The 15,433-nt window shown below is 38.7% G+C and overlaps 1 protein-coding gene across 1 annotated transcript in view; it reads right to left on the reverse strand.

Annotated features, from left to right (window-relative positions):
- The window catches only part of dpysl2b (dihydropyrimidinase like 2b), a 28,183-nt gene extending 13,169 nt beyond the window's left edge, over positions 1-15,014 (reverse strand). The window contains exons 1-5 of the mRNA XM_079804936.1: positions 14,730-15,014; positions 3,991-4,079; positions 3,532-3,716; positions 597-761; positions 370-431 (exon numbers count right to left, since the gene is read on the reverse strand). Coding sequence (XP_079661062.1) covers positions 370-431; positions 597-761; positions 3,532-3,716; positions 3,991-4,079; positions 14,730-14,771 — 543 coding nt within the window. The 5' untranslated portion in view covers positions 14,772-15,014. The remainder of the gene's footprint in view (positions 1-369; positions 432-596; positions 762-3,531; positions 3,717-3,990; positions 4,080-14,729) is intronic.
- Between the last annotated feature and the right edge of the window lie 419 nt (positions 15,015-15,433).

Below are 15,433 nucleotides of genomic sequence, written 5' to 3' on the forward strand. Positions count from 1 at the left end.
TTTAAACTTAAAAATTAAATAAATAAATGTGCTTCAAAAAATACCATGGTTTGACCATGATACATGTCCAAAACCATGGTAATACAAGGCTTTTTATTAAAAAAAGAAAAGTAATATTATAATGCACACACACACACATAATAAATAAATAAAAATACAAAAAAGAAACCAATGTACTTTTAAAATACCATGATTTTGACCACATTGTCTTTATGTATGTATGTATAGTCCAAAAAATGGCTTCATTTTCTTTTCTTCTATTTGTCTCTTTTGATTTTGTGGTTAAATATGACCCGGGTGTGTTTTTGACAGGTGTCATGAGATCCTAAGAGACAAGTAAGTAGGTGCAACTCACGGAGGAAGTCATACCTGGGAATCAGTGAGCTGGAAAACGTCTTTGTAAGCCAGGTAGACGAGGAAAGAGTTAATGCCTGCACACAAAGACGGGGTATGAAATTACAGAGGGAAATGTCGGTGAGACATTAGGTGAAACAGCACAGCAGCAGAATTCCTGACCGATGGAGTAAACGCTAACTCGGGTGGGTTTGTACAGCAGATACAGATGTTCACACGAGGGAATGCTGGCAGTGCTTTACCGTGATCTTTGACGAGTGTCTCCATCTCCTCTTGAACACCCTTGTGCCATTCGGTGATGTCCATGTGAAGGGAATAGTCGCAGCACGCTTTGCTGTCCGCCCATTCCCGCCACTGATTGAAGGCTGAGATCAAACTTGTCCCGGGTTCAGCCACCACATGATCGACTGTTCAAACACACACACTGGTTAGGCAGATATTAAAGAGCTCCTACAGATTAAAAAGCACTTCAATCAGTAAAGTAATGCTGCTCTGAGCTGAAATGAGGACAAACAGAGACATTAAAACAGTCTCTTGTACTATTTAAAGCACACTGTCTCCATCCGGTCTGCCATACTGTCAGACACTAAATGATGGCTTCATCCTAAAGGATACAGACGACTCCGGCACTCCGCCAAACATTACAGCTTTGATAACACTTACGAAAAAGTATAACACAGCAGTTATTGGATAGCAGGTCTAACCAAAGCTTAAGTGTGTTATCTGTATTAAGACCATAGGAACCAAAGGCAAATTGGAGAAAGTGTGAGTGGTGCTTGCTAGGACATTACTAGATGGTTGCTATGGCTAGAGTTTTGCTTACTGGCCCAAGTTTCTGTGATTTTCTGGTTCCTGAATATTAGCTAAGTTGCTAAGGTGTCCTGAGTAGTGTTAAAAGCATTACTATGCATTTTGCTCAGGTGTTGTGGGTGGTTGCCATGGGGTTGCTAGGTGGTTGCTTTTGGATTGTTGATGGCTTCAAGGGCAGCGATAGGGCATTACTATGCATTTGCTCAGGTGTTGTGGTTGGTTGCCAAGGTGTTGCTAGGTGGTTGTGGGTGGTTGCTATTGGATTGTGGTGGCTTCAAGGGCAGCGATAGGGCATTACTAAGCATTTGCTCAGGTGTTTTGTGGTTGGTTGCCAAGGTGTTGTTAGGTGGTTGTGGGTGGTTGCTATTGGATTGTGGTGGCTTCAAGGGCAGCGATAGGGCATTATTATGCATTTGCTCAGGTGTTGTGGTTGGTTGCCAAGGTGTTGCTAGGTTGTTGTGGGTGGTTGCTATTGGATTGTTGGTGGCTTCCAGGGCAGCGATAGGGCATTACTAAGCATTTGCTCAGGTGGTGTGGGTGGTTGCCAAGGTGTTGCTAGGTGGTTGTGGGAGGTTGCTATTGGATTGTGGTGGCTTCAAGGGCAGCGATAGTGCATCACTATGCATTTGCTCAGGTGTTGTGGGTGGTTGCCAAGGTGTTGCCAGGTGGTTGTGGGTGGTTGCTATTGGATTGCTGGTGGCTTCCAGTGCAGCCATAGGGCATTACTATGCATTTGATCAGGTGTTGTGGTTGGTTGTCAAGGTGTTGCTAGGTGGTTGTGGGTGGTTGCTATTGGACTGTGGTGGCTTCAAGGTCAGTGATAGGGCATTACTATGGTGTTGTGGTTGGTTGCCAAGGTGTTGCTAGGTGGTTGCTATTGGATTGTTGGTGGCTTCCAGAGCAGCAATAGGGCATTACTATGCATTTGCTCAGGTGTTGTGGTTGGTTGCCAAGGTGTTGCTAGGTGGTTGTGAGTGGTTGCTATAGGATTGTTGGTGGCTTCCAGGGCAGTGATAGGGCATTTGCTCAGATTTTGTGGGTGGTTGCCAAGGTGTTTCTAAGTGGTTGTGGGTGGTTGCTATTGGATTGTTGGTGGCTTCCAGGACAGTGATAGGGCATTACTATGCATTTGCTCAGGTGTTGTGGGTGGTTGCCAAGGGGTTGCTAGGTAGTTGCTTTTGGATTGTTGATGGCTTCAAGGGCAGCGATAGGGCATTACTATGCATTTGCTCAGGTGTTGTGGTTGGTTGCCAAGGTGTTGCTAGGGGGTTGTGGGTGGTTGCTATTGGATTGTGGTGGATTCAAGGGCAGCGATAGGGCATTACTAAGCATTTGCTCAGGTGTTGTGGTTGGTTGCCAAGGTGTTGCCAGGTGGTTGTGGGTGGTTGCCAAGGTGTTGCTAGGTGGTTGTGGGTGGTTGCTATTGGATTGTGGTGGCTTCAAGGGCAGCGATAGGGCATTAATATTTACTCAGGTGTTATGTGGTGGGTTGCCAAGGTGTTGTTAGGTGGTTGTGGGTGGTTGCAATTGGATTGTGGTGGCTTCAAGGGCAGCGATAGGGCATTACTATGCATTTGCCCAGGTGTTGTGGTTGATTGCCAAGGTGTTGCTAGGTTGTTGTGGGTGGTTGCTATTGGATTGTTGGTGGATTCCAGGGCAGCGATAGGGCATTACTATGCATTTGATCAGGTGTTGTGGGTGGTTGCCAAGGTGTTGCTAGGTGGTTGTGGGAGGTTGCTATTGGATTGTGGTGGCTTCAAGGCCAGCGATAGTGCATCACTATGCATTTGCTCAGGTGTTGTGGGTGGTTTCCAAGGTGTTGCCAGGTGGTTGTGGGTGGTTGCTATTGGATTGATGGTGGCTTCCAGGGCAGCCATAGGGCATTACTATGCATTTGATCAGGTGTTGTGGTTGGTTGCCAAGGTGTTGCTAGGTGGTTGTGGGTGGTTGCTATTGGACTGTGGTGGCTTCAAGGTCAGTGATAGGGCATTACTATGGTGTTGTGGTTGGTTGCCAAGGTGTTGCTAGGTGGTTGCTATTGGATTGTTGGTGGCTTCCAGAGCAGCAATAGGGCATTACTATGCATTTGCTCAGGTGTTGTGGTTGGTTGCCAAGGTGTTGCTAGGTGGTTGTGAGTGGTTGCTATAGGATTGTTGGTGGCTTCCAGGGCAGTGATAGGGCATTTGCTCAGATTTTGTGGGTGGTTGCCAAGGTGTTGCTAAGTGGTTGTGGGTGGTTGCTATTGGATTGTTGGTGGCTTCCAGGACAGTGATAGGGCATTACTATGCATTTGCTCAGGTGTTGTGGGTGGTTGCCAGGGCATTGCTAAGGAGTTACTACATGGTTGTTATGGTTGTATACACATACTGATCATGGTGGTTCCTCCAGCCAGTGCAGCGCGGGTGCCTTGGTAGAAGTCATCTGCAGCAGTCATGCCCCTGTCAGGCATCTGGAAGCGTGTGTGCACATCAATGCCGCCTGGCATCACCATACGTCCATGGGCATCGATAGTTTTCACCCCACCGGGCACTATCAAATTTTCTCCAATTTGCCTGTGGGTGAGATTGAAAAAAGCAATACAAGTTATCCAATTTGATGAAAATGAATTTAATTTCAAGGGCCAAACAGTTTGTCTTCTGTCTGTCTGTCTGTCTGTCTGTCTGTCTGTCTGTCTGTCTGTCTGTCTATCTATCTATCTATCTATCTATCTATCTATCTATCTATCTATCTATCTATCTATCTATCTATCTATCTATCTATCTATTTAAATTCCTCTCATTTGATTAGCAATCTGTTATATATCAATTTAAAATCCCTCATACTCACTTGATCTGGCCATCCTCCATATAGATGTCGGCACAAAACGACTGATCATCATTCACAATCTTAGCCCCTTTAATCAAGAGACGTTCACTCTGTAAAGACAGATAGAAGTTGCCTTAGTATCCTATCAAATTACATGTGCAAACTGTCGATTCACCTTGGCACAACACTGACGAAAAAGTGCTGCAAGGTGAAAATGGTGTTAGAAGCATTAATTGAATATACACTCAACATTAGTCAGCACTCATGAGAATACAACGTAATATACTACAAAAATACAAATTTAACAGGAGCCAGTAAATCCGAGCTTATAAGGCACCAGTATAGAGTCACCCACATTCTTTTTAAGAAGCATCACTCAATTCTGTGGCCTTCACAATTCTAAACACATGTTCACCATGGAACATTTATCTGTCACTGTGCTACAATGTGCTCTGTTAAAAATGGAAGACACTGATTCACTCTCTTACAACCTGAGCTGAAACTGCTATTTCTAGTCTAATATGTAATGCATCAGTGGTGGGGATTTTGATTCATCTCAGTGACTCATTTGAAGCCATTCGCCAAAATGATTAGTTCTGATTCGCTCACTGATTCCTTTAGTGACCCTTTCAACAGGGTACAGTTACACTAGTAGAGTGAGTCTTTTGTGTGTTATGAGTGAGTCAATAATTCACTCAACCAATTGCATAAAGACACTAGACCTAAAAAATGCTAGAAGTCTTATTACAATATGCATGTCTACAAAATTCCTATACAGTTAGGTTTATATCAAAATTGTGTATGGTCATTTTTACAAATTTATACACATTCATAATTGCTTCACCAACTTTATCTCCATGTAGTAAACAAGACAGAACTGAAGGAACTACAAGCAGATACTCATTCTCAATGTTTCAATTGTTCAGTTCGTTCACGAGCGAGATGTCCCAGTTCATTCAGTCTCGATCAGACTAAAAACACTGACTCATTTTGTGAAAGGGGGCGTGTTCATTCAGTAGATAAACCAATGAAATGCTCCTTCACAGCCTGCACTCGAATTCTATTGGTTTGTCTTTTACACGTCAGTGAATGAAAACGGTGATACAGTACAAGTGGACAAGAATGATCTATTACTTATTTACTTCCAAATACAGATGTTTTGTTTGTTCGTTTTTTTATCTTGATCTTTAAGTTTTTTTTTTTTTTTTTTTTACAGATATTTAAAATAAAACTTGTATCTTTTGTAGTAATTCAATAAATAATTACTTGAGTAAAGAAAAAATAAAATAAAATTATAAATTATAAATTAAAATAATATATATAATAAAATAAAATTTTAGTAAATAAATGAAGAATTTTAATTATATAAATGTGGAAGCAAATAAATTTATATATAAAAAAACTATTTATTTACTCCCCAATTTATTTAATTTGGTCTTTTACAGTATGTCTGATGCACAAAAACCTAGAAACTGCAAATAACGATAACAGAACTATTATATATTATTAAGTCAGTTATTAAGTGATTATGCAATAATAGTGTGATTAACATGAAAATAAGTGAATTTAAAAAATATTTATTTATTTGCTACACAAAGATGATATAATAATGAAAAATAATCTTTCTGAATTAATTACATAATTGCTTGAGTAATGCAAAAATAAATATATTATACATAAATATTAACATAAAACTATCATCTTTATATAGCATAAAACACTCATTCAATGAAAGGGGCGTATTTGTTCATTAGGTCTAAACAATAAAATGCTACAGGAAAGCAGTTTCACACTGCATTGAACAAAAACAAAAAAAATACACAGTACAATAAAGTGAACGAGAATGAATTGTTAATAGTTCGCTCGAGTCATCCCAGTGTCCCAAAGTGTCCCAAATTGGTACTTTATACATTTCCCAAGCAATGAATGAATAAGATATAAATAGTTTATTTTTATCTTTCCATACAGCATTATGCCTCTCTACAGTGTGAAGGGTAAAGTTGGATCGACACCCCGGTACGGACGCCACCACCCAGGATTATCTTTACATTCAGAGCCCCAGAAGAACATTCATTTTTCTGAAAGGGGAGCAGTGGAACAATTCCAGTCACAAGGCCCTCGGCATCGTACGGGGACAAAGGCGGCTCTGTCTGCGTTTCTGCCTCTTTGCGTGCTTGTTGGCAACCCAGCAACATGAGGCCCTGGGTGGCTTCCCAAGCCCTGCCCTGATTCACTTAGTGATGAAAGAAAATACTCCAGTGACCTGACATCTCCTACTATACACATCTCAGGCCAACATTAGAAGAAAACAACGCCAAATACATACTGTAAACCCTAACGCTCAAACTAATTAATTGGTTTTGAATAGGGCAAACTTAAACAAAAGGTTTTTCGAATATTTTTTATTTATTTTGAGTTCACAAAACTGACACATTTGAAGTAATCTGAATTTTTCATTGTTTTGAGTTTTATGAACTTGTTTCTTTTAATAACTTAAATTTAACTGAAACTGGGCAAGGATTTCTATTTCCCAGCATGCTTTGCCATGGCACTAAAATTAAGTGTTATATAATGTTTTTTTCTGATAGATTTAGTAGTGATTAATGCTTATTTAGAAGAGTTTCTGTTATGTTGGGTTTTTTGGGGGGTTAACATCATGGTGACGAGTGGAACATACTTGGTTTGAGAACCGATGTTTAAGGTGCTGTATGTACGTTTTTGAATAATTTTTTTTTGTTTTTCATAAAAATACCATAATATATTTGCAGATATGTAGGAAACATGCTAAATTCACCAACTTGTTTCTCAGAAAAACAATGCTACAGCCAGTTATTCTAATTTGAAATGTGCGTTCCATGTCGGAATGTCTGTTTTTGTTTTGGTCTGTGTGATAACGCACTTTGCCAGTTTACCCAAAAGTATTTTGACACCACAGGTTGCCAGTTGGCGGAAAACACAGCGTATTGTTGCCATGGAAGCCAGCATAAAAAATAGGTCAGAGATCGCAGATTCAACCCGACCTAAAAAGCCTCAGCATCCATCGAAAAATCTCTATGAACGAGAGCATATTAAAACACAAATAAATCAATTCATCAACCTACAGTGTGGCTTTACAGTGTGTGTACAACCTACAGTGTGGCGGGGGAAACAACGCTCTCCAATATTTAGAATTTGGACAGCAGTACCAAATTCAATCCTACATACCGCACCTTTAAAGGATTAGTTCACTTTAAAATGAAAATTACCCCATGATTTACACACCCTCAAGCCATCTTGGGTGTATATGACTTTGACTTAAAAATGTATAAAGTAAAATATCTAGTTCCGGCGGATTGCCTTACATTTTCAACTTACAAAGAAAGTGTAACGCAAAATAAAACAAAAGTGTCCAACGTCATACGTTACACCAATTATGCCTGTTTCGTAAGTTGAATACGGAAGGTGGTGTGGTGGAAGGGCCCTGTTCACTGCCATAATACAACTTGGAAGAGCCAGAATATTTATATATAACTCTGATTGTATTCATCAGAAAGAAGAACGTCATATACACCCAATATGGCTTGAGGGTGGGTAAATCATGAGATCATTTTCTATGAGAACATTTTTTAACCGTAATTATTACATTATAAACCTTTAAATTATATGGTGCTGTCCCTAAAAACCTAAAACGTTACTGCCGTATTTTCTACGGTAAAGTTCTGGCAACCACAGCTGCCGTTTTTTTCCCGTAAATTTTACGGGGATTTTTTTTACAGTGTAGTGTGATTAACATGAAAATAAGTGAATTTAAAAAATATTTATTTATTTGCTACACAAAGATGATATAATAATGAAAAATAATCTTTCTGAATTAATTACATAATTGCTTGAGTAATGCAAAAATAAATATATTATACATAAATATTAACATAAAACTATCATCTTTATATAGCATAAAACACTGTTTAAAACACGTTTTAAAAATGTTTAAAACACATTTTAAAGTGAACTAATCCTTTAAAATGTTCTACACTCACCTAAAAGATTATTAGGAACACCAAACTAATACTGTGTTTGACCCCCTTTCGCCTTCAGAACTGCCTTAATTCTACGTGGCATTGATTCAACAAGGTGCTGAAAGCATTCTTTAGAAATGTTGGCCCATATTGATAGGATAGCATCTTGCAGTTGATGGAGATTTGTGGGATGCACATCCAGGGCACGAAGCTCCCGTTCCACCACATCCCAAAGATGCTCTATTGGGTTGAGATCTGGTGACTGTGGTGGCCATTTTAGTGCAGTGAACTCATTGTCATGTTCAAGAAACCAATTTGAAATGATTCGAGCTTTGTGACATGGTGCATTATCCTGCTGGAAGTAGCCATCAGAGGATGGGTACATGGTGGTCATAAAGGGATGGGCATGGTCAGAAACAATGCTCAGGTAGGCCGTGGCATTTAAACAATGCCCAATTGGCACTAAGGGGTCTAAAGTGTGCCAAGAAAACATCCCCTACACCATTACACCACCACCACCAGCCTGCACAGTGGTAACAAGGCATGATAGATCCATGTTCTCATTCTGTTTACGGCAAATTCTGACTCTACCATCTGAATGTCTCAACAGAAATCGAGACTCATCAGACCAGGCAACATTTTTCCAGTCTTCAACTGTCCAATTTTGGTGAGCTTGTGCAAATTGTAGCCTCTTTTTCCTATTTGTAGTGGAGATGAGTGGTACCCGGTGGGGTCTTCTGCTGTTGTAGCCCATCCGCCTCAAGGTTGTGCGTGTTGTGGCTTCACAAATGCTTTGCTGCATACCTCGGTTGTAACGAGTGGTTATTTCAGTCAAAGTTGCTCTTCTATCAGCTTGAATCAGTCGGCCCATTCTCCTCTGACCTCTAGCATCAACAAGGCATTTTCGCCCACAGGACTGCCGCATACTGGATGTTTTTCCCTTTTCACACCATTCTTTGTAAACCCTAGAAAAGGTTGTGTGTGAAAATCCCAGTAACTGAGCAGATTGTGAAATACACCGTCTGGCTCCAACAACCATGCCACGCTCAAAATTGCTTAAATCACCTTTCTTTCCCATTCTGACATTCAGTTTGGAGTTCAGGAGATTGTCTTGACCAGGACCACACCCCTAAATGCATTGAAGCAACTGCCATGTGATTGGTTGATTAGATAATTGCATTAATGAGAAATTGAACAGGTGTTCCTAATAATCCTTTAGGTGAGTGTATATTGCTGTGCTCATTCAGCAATTCACCCTTCGCCGGGAGTTTGATTGACAGGCGATCTGACCAATCATAATCCGCCATTCGCCGAATTCGCCATTTTTGTCCGACAAAGCAGTCAAGAGAGTTTGTAGATTAACTTTGGTGGACTTGAACTTGAAAAACGGTGTGTACTGACGTCTTTCCGCGGTTGAAACAACATTCCTTCTTTAGTCCATTCATGTTTATTTGATACAATAAATTAACTAGAAGGAAGAGATGATCGGTTCACATCACAAGCAGCTTTAACTGAGGCACTACAGCGACCTGTGTCACCACACATTAAAAAGCCAAAAAAACGGTATTTATTGTATACATTTCTTTAAAAAATTACAACATTTTAGAGTTGAGACTTTAATTCATATTAAAAGTAACCTGCTCTGTCCTGTCTGTCAGTGCGTTGTCAGTATCCTCTCTGCTCTGCGATGTGTTTTTCACTACGTGAGAACATGCGTGTGGTGTGAGAGCGCGGCTTGTCGGACATAGCAACGGTAACTAAAGGGGGCGGGTCTTTGCGAACGGTCAATTGCTATGTGAATGTTTTCAAAGCATTGTTACCAATTAGCAAGTTAGCATTTACTGAATTAGCTAGTTAAAGCTAGCCAAGTTTCCTCTACTAAAAATATTTAAATTGAGATGACATGATAACTTTAAGTTAAATGAATGAACTACACTGAAAAAAATGGTGTGTTGGATTTACATGATTTAATCATGTACATCGGTTCCACATGATTCAATTAAGTTAAACAAACATCATTTGTTCACATAATTTCAACATAATGGAATTGAGTAATTTTTAAGTAACCGAATTGAGTAGTCTCACAATGATTTTAATATGGCTCCCTAACAACAGTGGTGCACACGGGGGCTTAAGACCCTGCCTCTTTAATCTAAACACATGTTTATTTTTTTATATTTTTGTTGTCACTTACTGATCTATAACACAGTACTCAGTAGCTTTCATTATATTTGCCAGCAATAGCACATCATATATGTTTTAAGTGAGAAAATACTCATTAATGACATGTGCTGAGTCAGTCCACAGCCTAAGCAATCGCTCCGCTCTTCTCCACTATGGTAACCCAGTGTAATTTAAATGGTTCGAATAATTCCAACAAAATTAAACATTAAACACTAATAAACAATAAAAAGTCTCCCCCTTTTTCTCATATTGCCCAAAAACACATAAAATAACACTAAATTTCAACAATTTTACTCTAGTCGTCAAGTCCCAAGCAAAGCATGCTGGGAACTACAGTTTCAGCAAAAATCATTTTCGAGTACTTAATTGGTTCACATTCACCCCAAATAATTTAATCTAGTAGATTGCACATTTTAGAGAATTATTTAGATATTAATCGAAAGCAATGAAATCATGTTAAGAAGAGAAACACAAATTTGTTGCGTAGATCACAAATAATACGATTAAGTAAATTGGACATGTGTTTTCCTGTTTTTTCAGTGTAGCTTACTCAAATATTTCAAGATCAATTAAAATGTCTGAGTACAAAATAAAAATATGTAAGTTCTGCTTACTTAAAAATGTCTTAACTTGGAAATTTTGATGTAACTGAGTTTTGCCAACTTATTCAGGTTTACAGTGAAACGATGCTTCATTTCCTTTAGTATTTAGTGAGTTTAATTAATAGACAAACCATCAGCTTCTACAGAAGAAGAACACATTCCTACTTTTAATGTCCATATCTTTTCAGAGGGGCTTCTGGGACCATGCAAGTGGCTTTGGCGGTCAGCCACACTGAACAGCTGCTTCATAACATGCATTACATAACGCCAACAATCAGTGCAATCCATTTCCTCAGTCCCTGTGCACAAACCAACCAATCACAGCCGTCTATGCCGGGCTAAAGCATTGTGACATCATCTGAAAGGTTATAATGTTAACTAGAGGAAGTCTGAAAAAAAAAAACAAGGACTCCATGAACTGGTGCTTGTTTTTGGACCTTTTCCAGAGTCACAATGCTGGATATCTAGCGCGTGAGAACACTCACAGGAAGTCTTCTGGTTCATGTTTATAATAATGACCACTGCTTGCCATAAATGATAACGTGAGTTTGAACAGACATGCTAACATAACATGTCACATGAATATTAATAGTATGGTATGAACCATAAAGGACAGACTAATTTAGTGATGCTTCGTGCTCATTCCCACTCGAGAAATAATAATCCAAGTTGACTGACTTCCAGTTTTGGGGGTTTAACTTGCAGTTCCATCGCTCACTGATTTAGAAACAGATTTAGTTGAGTCAGAATCTAGTTGCCAGCTTGATCCGCATATGATCCTCTTTCAAAGAAAACTGAAAGTGTGCCTTGTATGTTTGCGTATGGTGCCTTTTTCCCCTATGAAGTCACTATGTTATTTGGCAGGTATGAGTCAGAGATTGTGCTTTGTGCTGGGCGTGAACATGAGACACAACAACAGGTCAGCAGAGCATTCTGGGACAGGTTACTGGGTTGCACTGGAGCTGCTGCGGTTGCCATGGTAACCAGATGCATGGGCTGAGGAAGGTTTTTATTGGAATCATTTACCCTGTAGATTCAATAACTGCAAAATTCAAAAAAGTACATGCAAAAGAATTATGATATAATCTTAATTCCTTATTTTTTCAAAGATTTCTTATAAATGTTTAATATTTATACAATACTTATTTACTATTTATAGATTTACTAAATGCAGATAATAGCTGAGTTTTAAATACATATATTTTTTTATTTATTTACTAAATAAATATTATATTTTATTTGAATAAATATGTATTTATTTATTTTACTTTAGTAGGCTAATGTATTTAATTACTACAGAACCATGATGGATATTTAAAATAAAAATACCATCTTTATTTAGTAAATAAATGAATATATATTGTAAATACATTACTTACATAGTTACTAAATACAGATGATAGTCATATCATAAATAAATATGTATTCATTTATTTACTAAAATATTGAATGTGTACTTATTTCCTTTACTTAAGTAATTTCTTTAATTACTACAGAACCATGATACATATTTAAAATAAAACTATCACCTTTATTTAGAAAATAAATTAATGTAAATACATTACTTATCTACTTACATATTTTTTTACTTAAATTTAAATATTAGTTAAATATGTAGTATTTACATAAATACTACAATATTTAAGTAATATTTAATACTTAAATATTTTTAACAGATGATAGTCTCATTTTAAATAAAAAAAAATCAATTTATTTACTGTTTTACTGTAATAAATATTTATTTATTTATTTCCTTTACCAAGGTAATTTAACTACTACTAATATTTCAAATAAGACTTTCTAAATAAATGCATTTACTAACTACAGATTTTTTTGTAATGTTTATTTATATATTTGCTTTATAAATAACTGAGTAGGGCAAAAATAAATACATATCAAAATATCAAACTTTCATCTTTAGTAAATAAATTAATTAATATTGAAGCAAATATAACATTTAAATATTTGCTCACAATTGATTTATTTTTGTCTTTTATTGTAGGTCTGATGCTGAAAAATCTAGAAACGGCAAACAAGAACTATCATCCGTCAAGTAAGTTAATAACACGTGGTTATGTAACAACGCCTGCAAGTTATTAACATGAAAATAATTGAATTTACCTATGCAGTCAATTAATTTATGACCATAAAAATTCTTTACTGATATCTGACCTCATAACTACGGCTAAAAGTGACCAGGCAGGTGGTGACTTAAAGCTAACATTCATCTTTAATGGGGCACAAGAAGGTGTCAGTCACTTTCCTCCGCCTGTCTGCGCAGCTGACCAATGCAGCTGGTCCGCCCAGACCCACCCATTAACCATTCCAGCCAGCCTACATCACACCAGCCATGCTGCCATATGCTTGTGTGTCAACTATGTGTGCATCAAACCACGCCTGTATCTATTTATGCAGGAGAAGGGGGAAAAAAGACAGGAAGTACAGATCTAATAAGGTCAATCCGAGTTTGTGTCTGTCATTTGCAAGGCCATTTCAATTGCTCTTAAATATGCGTTCTACAACTAGCACCAGAACAATTCACCCAATTGTGCTGAAGCTTTCAGAAGGACAATATTTATGCACAGGGTCTTTGTGTCACAGTGTTTGGGAGGTCCGCAGTGAGCAATTTCGGGTCGAGACTGCACATGAATTCCAGTACAGGGAGAACAAGAGGTGACGACTGATGGGGCCAAGCTGTGACTACAGTTAACGGATGCAAAAACCGGGAGACATTTGCACTCGGGATGTCAATCGACAGATCTGTTTCGAAGCGTTTAATACTTTACGATGTGCCATAGGCGCAACACTAAAAGACTAGGGGTGTGGCACAGACTCCACAAGCATTTCTCTCCATGAGGCTTCAAATGGGGCATTCTCCTCGCAATATTCTCCCTTGTTTCTTATCTGAATGCATTCCTTGCAGCATATTTGAATCTTTTTGCTATAGGGATGTAGCCTCGGACTGGCTTTCCTCCAACCTCTTAGATCTTAGTAAGAGCTGGATGTGGTTTCCCTAACATGCTGGATGTGGTTTCCCTAACATGCTGGATGGAAACCACAGCCCACCTACTTCTCATTCAACATAGCTTAGAGGATCTAAAAGGGTGTCCTGAAGCTCTCCCGCAAAACCTCAGCTGAAAGTGCTTCCTTTGAAAAGAAACAAAGGCACACCCGCCACCAGCCGAGCCGAGTGGGAGCTCCATTCGACCGTCTCCGAGCAGCTATTTGCAGCATGTATTACAATAAAACAGATCATATTAGGTGCATTGTGATGCCATACATATATGTTATAATCAGAGGGGTGGGGATGCACGATAATGTATTGTGGCCCTACACAGTTATTTCAATGCATGGCTTGGCCAAATGCAAAAATACATATAGGTCATGAAGTGCACCTATTATAAATCAAGCCCACTGTACTGAGGAAGGAAATATGATAATTTCCCCCAGGTTTTCCATGCGTTTTTCCATTATCCTGTAGCCTACCGCTCCCTGAAACACGTTAGTGTGCGTTTTGTTTGCGTAAAAGTCACATTGGTCAAATAGCCTAGATTTGATCGTTGGTTGTTTAAATGAAATTATTAGATAAACGGTGGACTCATATGCTTTATTCGTTAAAGAGTGTAACAGTCAGCAAGGTAACGCTGCAAACAGCTTCATTAATTATAAAGGGAACGTTTCCGTTTTGTTGCGTCGCGATGTAGATGGGGTGTGAATCTCAAACCAATGCTGCAGTACCGCTTCAAGAACTATATGATAGACTTTGACAGCTGAATTTCGCTTTAAAAAAAATCACAAGCTAACCGGCTCCAAGCATCCGAGTAACGTAACATTCTCGGAGCGTTCTCGAGCGTCGCGTTTAGCTCGAATCGGCGTTCACGAGCGTTGCAAATCAAACACATTTATTCTCAGGATTTGAAACATCTCTAAACATGCTTTATACCAAGCAAATGATTAAAGAAGATATTCCATAACTCACGGTTATGCGGGGAATATTCTTCTTGCCCTGATAGCCAGACATCTTCGTTCTGCTCTATTCCCTTTGACGAACCGTTATCACAGTAATAATGGATGCAACGATCTGTTTGGGAGGGGAAATGGCTCGGTTTAGGACAATTTTTGCTGTCGGCGAACGGAAGAGGCAAAAGCGCTGGAAATGTAAAGGACAAAGGACCTGTGCCCAATATCTCCTCTCCACTGATGCACCAAGTCCACCCAGACTGTCTGAGACAAAACGAGAGATTTTCATAGAGGAGAGAAGCGCGCATGCGCACAACCCCGCCCTGGATAGCCAGCAGCTCCTCCTCTGAGTCCAGAGAGGGTGACCAATGTTTCAGACAATGGTTTTAATGGCACATCACATCAGTGTTTGCATGATCTGATCAAAACGGAAACGATTTTTTTTTAATGAAAAAAAAAAAACTGTTTTAGCAATGAATATTAAACATGATTTTATGCTAATGATTATGCAGTTTAATAGGTCAAAGACGTGACATTTGTTTCTGGGACAATTAATTAACTGCAAGTTTAAAAAAACACATTTAAAAAAATCGATTTATAAGGATAATGATTTGAATTCGCTACGCCTCACCAATGTGTAGGCCTATATAAAAAATTAAAATATTTTAAATATCTGAATTAAAATGCATGTAGATAGGCTACTTTAGTGAGCCTAAAAGTCCA

The sequence above is a fragment of the Gobio gobio genome, assembly GCF_949357685.1.
Source record: "Gobio gobio genome assembly, chromosome: 22".
In the NCBI taxonomy this organism is placed as follows: domain Eukaryota; kingdom Metazoa; phylum Chordata; class Actinopteri; order Cypriniformes; family Gobionidae; genus Gobio; species Gobio gobio.